General features: G+C 39.7%; 1 protein-coding gene across 5 annotated transcripts in view; it reads left to right on the forward strand.

The window, feature by feature from the left end:
- Positions 1–12142, forward strand: part of RNF121 (ring finger protein 121) — an 89544-nt gene that overhangs the window by 22365 nt on the left and 55037 nt on the right. For all 5 annotated transcript variants that reach the window (XM_059409932.1, XM_059409912.1, XM_059409917.1 and 2 more), the window contains one exon: positions 10188–10225. In XM_059409932.1, the coding sequence (XP_059265915.1) occupies positions 10188–10225 (38 nt within the window). The remainder of the gene's footprint in view (positions 1–10187; positions 10226–12142) is intronic.

Raw genomic sequence — 12142 nt, forward strand, 5'->3', positions numbered from 1 at the left:
AAGCTAAAGGCAGCCACTTAACCAACTGAGCCACCCAGGGGCCCCAAGAAACCCATTTTAAGTAAAAGGACACATACAAATTAGAAGTAAATGAATGGAGAGTAATCTGCCATACTAATATTAATCAAAAGAAAGCAAGATTAGCTATATTTCAGAAAGAGCAGACTTCAAAGATTTATGTATTTATTTTAGAGCAGGCGAGTGGGGGTCAGGGAGTGGCAAAGGGAGAGGGAGAAAATCTCAAGCAGACTCCCCATTCAGTGTATAGCCAAATGCAGGGCTCAGTCTCATGACCCTGAGATCATTACGTGAGCCAAAATGGAAGAGTTGGGTGCTTAACCAACTGAGCCACCCATACACCCCAGAAAGAGCAGATTTATTAGGAAATTTATTAGGTATCAAGAGGGGCATTATGTAGTGATGAAAGAGTGTCCTTCAAGAAGACATAACAGTCTGTAATATATATGTGCCTAACAAAAGGGTATCAAAATATGTGGGCAGAATTGTAAGGAGAAATAGACAAATCCACTTTTCTAGTTGGAGAGTTCAACATTCCTGTGTCAGAAATGAACAGACTCAGAAGGCAGAAAGTCAGTAAATACATAGCTGAGTTCAGACACCATCAATTAACTGGATATATATAATGGACATCTATAGACTGCTTCATCTGACAGCAGCAGGATAGAGACATTCTCAAGTTTACATGGAACATTCCATGTAAACAATAACCAAGATAAAACACAACCGAGGTAAAACCCAAGGTGGGCCATAAAACAAAACTTAACAAATTTAAAAGACTAGGAATCATACAATGTCTTCTGACAGAGCATAATGGAATTCAGCTAGAAATCAGTAAATAAGTGACAGCTAGAAAATCCACAAATACTTGAAGATCAAACAACATACTTCTAAATAACACATGGATCAAAGAAGAAGTAAAAAAATTTACATATTTGAACTAAATGAAAATGAAAATACAACTTAGCGAAATTTGTGGGATGCAGGGAAAACCATGCAGAGGGAAAAGAGGAAAGATCTAAAATCAATCACCCGAGCTGGGGCCTGTGCCTGCCAAGTTAGGCCTTCCCAGAGCAGTGTTGGCTTGTGGAGGCAAAAGACTTCTGCTGGCCCCAGTGACAATGGCTCTTTCATGATGAGGGGGAGATTGAGGACTTCCAATATGATAAAAACTTGGAGACATTTCTGTCCCCTCCTGTTAGGGGATAACTTGTGCATCACCAAGAAGATGAAGAGAATGGGGAAGACAAGGCAACGTGTCCCAGCTGCTTTCTCATTATAAAAGTGATTTATGCAAGGATCAGTTTATGTGCGGACAAATAGTCCCAGTCCTGCTTCCACCCACAAAGAATTAGGTAAATGCTGAAGAAGACTTTAGGAATCCAAATCTTCAGCATTTGGGAATGAGCCAACCTGGAAAAATCAAATGCAAGTTACTGTTTCTTCAAGAAGACAACCATTCTGTAGTTGGTTCTTTTGTTAGAGTGTGGATCCTTGCCATTGACTGCTAAGTTCATCTTCAATTAAAGAAGCAAGTCCACGACATGAAAAAAATAAATAAAATCACCTACGTCTCCACCTTTGGAAACTAGAAAAAGCAGATTAAAACCAAATTAAGTAGAATAAAAGTAATGAAAAACAGAGCAGAAATCAATGATTTAAAAATAGGAAATCAGTGGAGAAAATCAAAATCAAAATCTGAACCTTTGAAAGGTTGATAAAACCAGTAGGTCTGTAGCCTAAGGCTACCTAAGAAAAAAAGAGGACCCACAAATTACTTCTATAAGTGAAAGAGGGGACATCAGTGTCTTTTATGAACATCAATGTAAAAATCATCAGTAAAATATTAAATTGAATCTTACAGTATATATAAAGAATCATACACCATGACCAAGTGGGATTAATCCCAGGTATACAAGTTGGTTCAACATTTGAAAGTCCGTTATTATATTCCATCACATCAATACGTTAAAGAAAAATTACATAAATGTATGAATAAAGAAAAACATTTGACAAAAATCCCATACCCATTTAAGATAAAAATTCTCACAGAACTAGGAACAGAGAGGAACTTCCTGAACTGGATAAAGAATATCTGCAGGGCTGCCCGAGTGGCTCAGCCAGTTAAGTGTTGTCTTCAGCTCAGGTCATGATCCTGGGGTCCTAGGACCAAGCCCTGCATTGGGCTCCCTTTTCAGCAGAAGTCTTCTCCTTCTCACTCTCTGTGTACACTTGCTCTCTCAAATACATAAATAAAAGTTTAAAAGAATATCTACAGAAAATTACAGGTAACATCATCCTGAATGGTGAGAAGTTTGAAGCTTTCCCACAAAGCTTAGGAACAAGGTAAGGATGTCCCCTCTCACCGTGCTTTTCAACATCATACTGTGGAAGTCCTAATTAATGTAAAAAGAAAAGGGAGTAAAATGTATACAGATTTGGAAGGAAAAAGTAGAAGCATCTTTACTCATAGATGACATCATTTTCTATGTAGAAAATCCAAGAGAATCAACAAACAACCTTCTGGAACTACTGTTTGATTATAGCACGTTTTAAAGATAATGTAAATCTAACAAGGTTAATATAAAAAAACCAATTGCATCCTACATATCAGCAATGAACAAATGGAATTTGAAATTAAAAACATAATACTATTTACTTTAGCTCCATAGAAGTGACATACTAGCATAAATACTAATAAAAATATAGCAAAATATTTGTTATAAGATCTATATGAGGAGAACCAAAAAGCCCTGATCAAAGTATTAAAGAAGAACTGGGGTGCCTGGGTGGCTCAGTCAGTGAAGCATCCCACTCTTGGCTTCAGCTAAGGTCATAATCTCAGGGTCATGAGATTAAGCCCCGCATCTGGCTCCTTGCTCAGTGCAGAGTCGGCTTGGGATTCTCTTTCCCTGCCCCTCTGCCCATCTCCTCCTTGTGCTCACTTGCTCGCTGGCTCTCTGTCTCTCTCTCTCAAATAAATAAATAAATAAATAAGATCTTTAAAAATATATTAAAGAACTAATTAAATGGAGTGATAGTCCATGTTCAGGTATAGGAAGACTCAGTGTTGTAAACAAGTCAGTTCTTCCCAACCTGATTTATAACTGTAGTGCAACACCTGTCAGAATCCCAGCAGGTTATCTTGTGGGTATTGACAAACTGATTCCAAACTTTAAATGGAGAGGCAAACGACCCGGAATAGCCAATACTGTATTAAAGGAGAAGAACAAAACTAAACACTATTACCATACAATCCAGTAATTGTGCTCTCTGTGTTAAACCGTAAGAGTTGAAAATTTGTGTCTGCACAGAGACTTGCACACAGATGTTTATAGCGGCTTTATTTACAGTTGCCAAATGGTGGAAGTAATCAAGATGTCCCTCCGTAGGTGAGTGGATAAATAAATTACGGTATTTCCAAATAATGGAATATCTTTGTGAATATTACTAAGAAGAAATGAGTGATCAAACCATGAAAAGACATAGAGGAATCTTAAATGCATATTACTAGTCAGAGAAGCCAGTGTAGAGGCTACATATGATTTTAACTATATGCCATTCTAGAAAAGTGAAAACCATAGAGACAGGAAAGAGATAAGTGTTTGGTAGGAGCTGGGGGGAAAGAGAGTTAAATAAGCAGAGTTCAGAGGATTTTTAGGACAGTGAAGCTACTCTGTATGATTCTCAAAAGTGTTGCATAGATCTCTGTATACATTATACATTTGCCCAAACCAGTAAGCTGTATAACATTAATAAAGAACTTAAAGGTAAACTATGAACTTTGGGTGAAATGATTTATCAGGGTAGGTTCATTATTTGGAACAAATGTACTACTATGGTGGGGGATGTTGATAATCGGGAAGCTCTGTATATTTGGGTGCAAGGGACACATGGGCAATCTCTGTTATTTTCCATTCAGTTTTACTATGAGCCTAAAACTGATCTAAAATGGTCTATTTTTAAAAAATGGACAAAGGATCTGAATAAACTTTTCTCCAAAGAAGTTATATAAATGGCCAATAAGCATATGAAAAGGTGTTCAGCATCATTATCCTTCAGGGAAATGCAAAATTGAAAATACATTGCAATACCATTTCCTACCTGCTTGGATGCTTTTATCAAGAAGAAACTATGGGGCGCCTGGGTGGCTCAGTGGGTTAAGCCGCTGCTTTCAGCTCAGGTCATGATCTCAGGGTCCTGGGATCGAGTCCCGCATTGGGCTCTCTGCTCAGCAGGGAGGCTGCTTCCTCCCCTCTCTCTCTCTGCCTGCCTCTCTGCCTACTTGTGATCTATCTCTGTCAAATAAATAAATAAAATCTTAAAAAAAAAAAAAAGAAACTAACAGGTGTTGAGGATGTGGTGAAATTGGAGCTTTCATGCAGTGCTGGTGGGAATGTAATATGGTGCAGCTGCTGTGGAAAACAATTTGGCAGTTCCTCAAAAGGTTAAGCATAAAATTACCATATGACCCAGCAGTTTCACTCCTAGATATATATACTCAAGAGAAATGAAAACATGTCTACACAAAGACTTGTAGATAAATGTTCATAAGAGCATTATTTGTAATAGTTAGAAAGTATAAACAACTCAAATGTCCAGTAACAGGTGAGTGGATAGCTGTAATGTGGAGTGTCCATATAGTGCAGTATTATTTGGAAATAAAAAGGAACTACAGTATATGCTACAACCTGATGAACATGGAAAACATTATGCTAAGTGAAAGAAGCCAATCACAAAAGACCATATTGTATGATCCCATTTATATGAAACAGCTAGAATAGGCAATTGTAGATGGAGACAGAAAGTAAATTAGTGGTTTCTTGGGCTGGGGGAGGATGGAGAGGGACTGCTAACTGGTTATGTGGTTTCTTTTGGGGCTTGTAAAGTGTTCTAAACTTAGAGGTGGTGGTGGCGGCACAACTCTGAATATACTAAAAAGCACTGAATAGTACACTTTAAATGGGTGAGTTTTATGATATGTAAATTAGATACCAGTGCAGCTTTTAATTAAAAGAATCAGGTGCACAGAAGTGTATGATTGATTGTAGGACAGGTTGTGAATGTGAGTGCTGAGGTGCAGTAGCAGTGCTTCTCAAACTTTAATGGACATATGGATTAACAAACCTATCTTATTTAGTGTAGATTCTGATATAGGTGGTCTGGGGTAGAGTCCGAAATTCTCTTGATTCTTAATAAGCTCTCAGGGTGCTGATGCTGCTGGACTATGGCCCGTGCTCTGGGAGGCAGGAAAGGATGTTTGTTTCTTCAGTGAATAGAGTCCGTCTAAAGAGCCTTCAAGCCAGAAGAATCTGGCCAGCATTTTGTTGGAAGGCATAATGTAGTTTGGTGGAAGAGAGGGGCTTAATGGACAAAGTAACCAGCCTGTGTAAAGACTCAGACCACAGAGTATCCAATATTTGGGGGTTATAAGAGGCCTGTTGTTGGGTTACAGGGGTGGATCCCTGAATCTTTTGCACCTGAGGATTTTCTCTCTCTCTCTTTAAAAGAATTTATTTATTTATGTGAGAGAGCATGAAAGGGAAGATCAGAGGGAGAAGCAGACTCCCTGCTGAGCAGGGAGCCCAATGTGGGACTCGATCCTGGGATTCCAGGATCATGACCTGAGCCAAAGGCAGTTGCTTAACCAACTTGAGCCACCTGAGTGCCCCAGCATTTTCTCTTTTTATGAAATTTTCTCTTGTTCTCTGCCGGACATTTTTGATTTAACTTCTTTCAAATCTGTTCTTAGGTAGACTGGTACTACCAAGGGCCTTGAAAGCTTCTAGGAGGGGAGTGATTGGTTGGCAAGAAAACATTCTATGTGTGGGTCTTGGGAGTTGGATGTGAACCCATCAGTCAGTAACCATGCCTGGAGAGCCTTCTTAATTAGCTGCCTGAGCTCTGGACAGGGCATACTCAGACTGACTTACTGCTTGGACCCAGATGAATAAACGCATTAATGAGGGAGCAAATAAAGATGTATTTCCAGATGGTAGGGGTTACTTTTAGCTATAGTGTACAGTTTTCCTTATTTTTCCCCTTGTGCTAGAAGACCAGTATGGATGTAGTTTAAAGAATCGTTCGGTTCAGGAGGCAAATAATAAAGCCAAATCATGTCTCTTCTCTTTGCATTCATAGTACTCCAGGAAGAGCTAAACAGTTCTCTAAGCCCCAGTCTAGTCTTAGCCTTAGTGCTTGCCCTTCTGAGAGGTATTCTCCATGAGGCTCTGAAAGCAGTACTGACCTGTGCTTCGTCAACATTTGGTTCCACAGCCTCTCCTGGTACTTTATAAAGTGCTTCCACTCTCCCAGGAGGAAAGACAATGAAATCACTTAGTCACCTTGAATGTGCTTACCCTCCCAGCCCCCCAATGAAGTCAGAAGTCTTATTCTCTGTTTTCCAGCCAGAGAGTAAGGTATAGATATTAGCTCACTTGATCACTATCATGGAGAGGCACACCATAGCTGGCCTGGTTCTTTGGATCTTTCTTAGTTTTCCCTTCAGTGGAGTTGTCTTGCTTCTTTTTAAAAGATTTTATTTATGTATTTAAGAAAGAATGAAAGCAAGAGATCACAGAGCTCCAGAGAGGGAGGAGCAGATTTGCTGCTAAGCGCAGAGCCCAATGTGGATCTCGATCCCAGGACCCTGGGATAATGACCCGAGCTGGAAGCAGTTGCTTAACCATCTTGCTTCTTTGAAGATGTACTTGTGTTGTTGTTGGTTATTATTATTATTTTTTTTTGACATTGAGTTTTTAAACATGATTTTCTGGGTGCCTCTTGGTATCAAATGAATACTTCTTTCCCAGATACTTATTAAGTATTTTTCAAATGTTTATTTATACTCACATTTAAGCTTCTCCAGGTCGGATGCTGGTTTGTCAGCATACTTACTGTATTGGAGAGAATTCTGTTCAGTTCCTCTAGTTCTCACTCAAGTGCTTAGTATATGCTCAGCGTTGTTTTATTCTCCTTTCGGGACACAAAGCAGTGTATTCTCCTTGGCTCTGTGGGATCTTCCAGGTTTATGGGATGGAAGCAAGGTAGACATAAGCAGGCCAGGACTAGGGTGAAGCAAACGAGGCACTAGGGTGCAAACTTTAAGGAGGCACTCATTTTCAAGGTCATGCAAATGGAGGGTCAGTACCTGACAATGAGTGCCTACTTAAATTTTGAGCCCTAGGTCCCTTGGTTTACCCCCACCTTCCTTAGTCCTCGTCCTGGCCTTAAGAAGCAGTTACATTGGGGTATTTGTGTGTCTCAGTTGGTTAAGCATCTGCCTTAGGCTCGGGAAATGATCCCAGGGTCCCAGCCTCCCTGCTCAGTGGGGCACTTGCTTTTTCCTCTCCCTCTGCCTGCCCCTCTCCCTGTTTATTCTCTCCCTCTTTTTCTCTTTCTGTGTCAAATAAATAAATAAAATATTTTCTTAAAAAAAAAAACAGTTACATCACTTGGAAATCACATCTAAGATAACAGACTATGAATGACTAGGTATGGAACAGTGCTTTTCAGATTTAATGTGCATATGAGTCATCTGGAAACCTTATTAAAAGGAAAATTCAGATTCAGGGGGTCTGGAGTGATGCCTGAGATCTGCATTTCTCTCTCTCTCTCTCTCTCTTCCTTTCTTTCTTTTAAGATTTTATTTATTTATTTGAGAGAGAATAAGAGCGCAAGAAGGGGGAGGGTCAGAGGGAGACACAGACTCCCCGGTGAGCAGGGAACCTGATGTGGCACTCCATCCCAGGACTTCACGATCATGACCTGAGCTGAAGGCAGTCACTTAACCAACGGACCCACCCAAGTGTCCCAAGTTTCTGCATTTCTATCAAGCACGCAGACAATGCTGATATGACTCTTTGTGCCACACTCTGAATAAGGAGAAAAATCCATGCTTGAGAAAAGCAGAGGGCCAAAGTCACTAAGCTAGGGGATCAGGGCAGGCTTCTTCAGAGAAGGTGAAATTGCAGCTGGGTTCTCAAAGGACAGCTTGGTTTTGGATGGGATAAAAGAGGGAAATGTAAGCAGAAGGAAGAATATACAAAGGCCTAGAGGCAGGAATGAGTCCCATGTGTTTTGAGACAGTGAACAGACTGGTTTGGCAAGATGCAAGTCCAAGTTGGAAAAAAGGAAAAGAGTTTTGAAACCTGTACTGGGGTTGTTTATTTAGAAATGTGGCCTGGGGCACCAGAATGGCTCAGTGGGTTAAGCGTCTGATTCTTGGTTTTGGCTCAGGTCATGATCTCAGGGTCCCGCAATCAAGCCTCATTTCAGGCTTCTTGCTCACAAGGGAGCCTGCTTGTCTCCCTCTCTCTTTGCCCTTTCCCTTGCTTGCACACTCTCTCTTTCTCTCTCAAATAAATAAATAAACCTTAAAAAAAAGAAAGAAAGAAAGAAACGTGGTCCTTAATTGTCTGCTCAGGTACCACCCAGATGGGCATTTCCATTTCTTATGTCAACTTGTCCTGGGATATTCTGGGACCTCTTTTGTTCTGGGGAAATAAAGACCTGAGTTAGGACTCCTGAATATATTCTGTGAGTATTGTGTGAGGTAGGAAAAGGGAGTAGGTGGGTGACTTGAGATAGCCTTTTTCTTTTCTTTTTTTTAATAACTTAGCTGGAACATGTAAAATTCAGAAAGCCCTCCCTAAATAGTGATGGGAGTCGTGTACACACACATAAAGGATGCTGGATAAGTATGTGCTGATTTAACTCAGTAGGAGAGTTCTGCCCATTTTACTTCAAACTTTCTGTGTAAAGTACTTTTCTGAATTTATCACAGGAACAGTGGGAAATTGGGCCCTGACCGTCATAAGTACTAAAGGAATATTTGTTGTTTGATTCGTTTGAGTAGGGCCTGTCTGTCTTTACATTGAGAAACATTTTCAGCTCAGGTCACTGTAAGAATATATGAATGTAATGTTTTTGACTTACGTACTGACACTTGGTTATGCTTTTGTATGGCTGTAAGGAAGTAGAAGTCTTGAGTCCTGAACTCAAAGAATTTAGTATTATTCTTGAGCAGCAGTTTTCAACTCTAGGCAGTTTTCATCAATGTCTAAAGACATTGTTGCTTCTGTGGAGATGCTTTTGGCATCCTGACGGTAGAGGATCGGGGATGCTGCTAAAACATCCTACAGTGTACAGGGAACTCCCACCTCACCAAAGAATTATCCAGTCCCAAATATCCCTAGTGCAGAGGTTGAGAAAACCCTGCTCTAGAGGAAAAGACTAACAAATAGAACCAGAACTTTGAAATTGGAAGGTTGTACTGCTCATTAATAGCAGAGCAGGGACTAAAGCTTAGTTCTCCCTAGTCTAATGTGCTGCTTGCTACCATGGGGCCATTTAGAGTCAGACGGCATATGACAGAATATTTTATCTAGCTTCATCTCCCACTAATCCTGATTCATACTTTTTGCTCTAGCCATGCTCATTTATTTGTATGCTAAGTAACTTTATTCCTTTATTTTTATGTTAGTCTGTTTGCCTGGAACATATTTCTCTTATTTCTTCATCTGGATGGTACATCTCCAGAAGTCTTTGCCAGTCTATAACACTACAGATTGGATCAGAAGCCTCTTCTTTATTCTTCCATAGCTAGTCCTCAGCATATATAAAGAAATTTTCTGTATATATGCGAGAATTCTTTTTTTTTTTAATTTTTAATTTTTTTTTTTTAAAGATTTTATTTATTCATTTGACACAGAGAGATCACAAGTAGGCAGAGAGGCAGGCAGAGAGAGAGAGAGGAGGAAGCAGGCTCCCCGCGGAGCAGAGAACCCGATGCGGGACTCGATCCCAGGACCCTGAGATCATGACCTGAGCCGAAGGCAGCGGCTTAACCCACTGAGCCACCCAGGCACCCCTATATGCGAGAATTCTTAATTAGGCTATGAGCATCTTAGGAGTTGGGTTTATTCTCCGGTCCTCATTGCCTAGCACAGACATGCAGTACACTGTCAGTCATAGACAAGAGAGAAAGTAAGTGGTTAGAGAAGGGTGAGATCAGTGGGAAGTAGAGTATTGGGGAAGGCTTCGTAAAGATTGTGATACTTGAAGCTCTTCATAATTCCTTAAAGATAATGATGAATGTATGAACACCTTATATTGGGCAGGCACAGTTCTAAGACCGTAATGGATTTTTTGGTGGTGTTTTTCTACAGGTTGATATGTCAGACCTCTCTCCAGAAGAGCAATGGAGGTAAGTGTGATGGTGTGGGCCCTTCAGGCTGGGAATTTTAAATTAGTCCTACTAATAGAGTTGTATATGTACCCTTTTGCTTCCTTGTCTGTGTGGAAGCCATGACTTGACTAGTAGGAGAGGTCATTTGGGATCTTTTCCAGTATTCCTGGATGGCTCCTTTAGTCCTGGGGAGTGAATAGGTAATTACACCCAACTATTTATATGGGTTTAAATACTACTAGTTCTGCCATTTCCTAGCTATGCTTATCTTGGGCGAGTTACTTGATTTCTTACTACCTTAGTTTCCCTGGTTTGCACAATGAAAGGTTACAACAGTACTTACACTTCATAGAGTTGTGAGGACTAATATATGTGAAATTCTTAGAACAATGCCTGGCATGTGGTAAGCTTCCAGTAAGTGTAATCACTTTGCAAATCACTATCATCATTAACATCATCATTATCCACAAAACAGAGCAGAGAGCTCTGGCTGAAATATGGGAATGGTGTCTTCCTGATCTCAACTCTGCTACTAATTTGCTTTGCAACCAGAGTGAGTCAATAGTCAACAAATACCTTATTATCGTGATTGCTCATCAAAGAGTCGTCGGAGTGTTTGCCCTAAAATGTAGCTGACCAATGAGCTGAAATCAATCATGTAAACTTTATTAATAGTGCAAAAAAAAGCCCTTTCATTTAGATTATAAAAATAGAGAATGGCAAAGATAACAACTTACGTGACAAAACCAGCAAGATTTTAGAAAACTTCAAGCTTAATATGCACCAGTTGTGTACCTCAGCTATGAAAACATTCCAAAATTTGGAACATGTTCATAGAAATATACTTTCTGCTTTAGGGAGGTGAAAGTACCACTGTGTTTCACTGAGTCCACACTGATTTTGTTGTAATCACTGCATATTAAGAAGATCTTCAGTTAGATAACATCTAGAAGAAGGCAACCAGGCTAATGGTTTTCATATTATGTTATATGAATATCATTTAAAAGATCTCGAACTGTTAGCCTAAAAGGGCACAGAAAAGTGGTAGTAGAAAGAGGATTTTGTTTTGTTTTGTTTTTGTTTTAAGTAAGATCATATAAATCTTTGAAAGAGTAGCATTGGGAAAGAAGAGTAAATACGTCCTCGATTGTTCCAGAATATAAAAGGTTGTTCATTAGGGAATGAAGCTATAGCAAGATTTTTGTCTTGTTATCAGAGACGTTTTTAATAATTGTGATATATTGAGAGGCATTGAGCTCCTGCCCTTAAAGTATTGGGAATTTTTATTCCTTTATTAGCACATATGAGTACCTACAATGTACCAGACACATGGTTCTCTAGAGGCATATGTTTTCAGCCAGTGGAAGTATTCATACAAAAATTGTAAAGACAATGTTTGCATTGGGTGGGAACCTCAACTAGAGTTGTTGTTCTCTGGTCTTTTCTCCATATTTCTTTAATTTTGTTGTTGTTCTTATTGTTGTTGTGTACATCCATTCAGTCAAATATTGCCTGACAATAAGAAATTTATCTTATCTTTATAACTCCCCAGAGTCCTTAGGTTTTTAAAGTGTCCTTTGCCCTTTTAGTTTAGCTTATCCTCTCAACAACCCTATGTGGGAAGCAACAGAGATACAGACTCTTTGTGACAGATGAAGAAATTGTGATATAGAGATGTGAATTTTCTTAGCCAAGTCCACATGGATGTCTGAACCTAAGTTTCTGACTCCTACCCATACTATTTGTTTGCCAGATTCTCCTACCCTGGATGAGTTGATGGAAGATGAACCCTGAGGTGCTGTGGCTGGCCGCTGACATTTGGCTACCCACTCCCCCACCAGTTTGCTCTCTAACATTTTACTGTGAAAAATCTCAGAAAAGTTGAAAGAATTACACAGTAAACACCTTTAGGCCTACCACCTAGGTTGTACAGTT

This window comes from Mustela nigripes, chromosome 1 (genome assembly GCF_022355385.1).
Source record: "Mustela nigripes isolate SB6536 chromosome 1, MUSNIG.SB6536, whole genome shotgun sequence".
NCBI lineage: Eukaryota > Metazoa > Chordata > Mammalia > Carnivora > Mustelidae > Mustela > Mustela nigripes.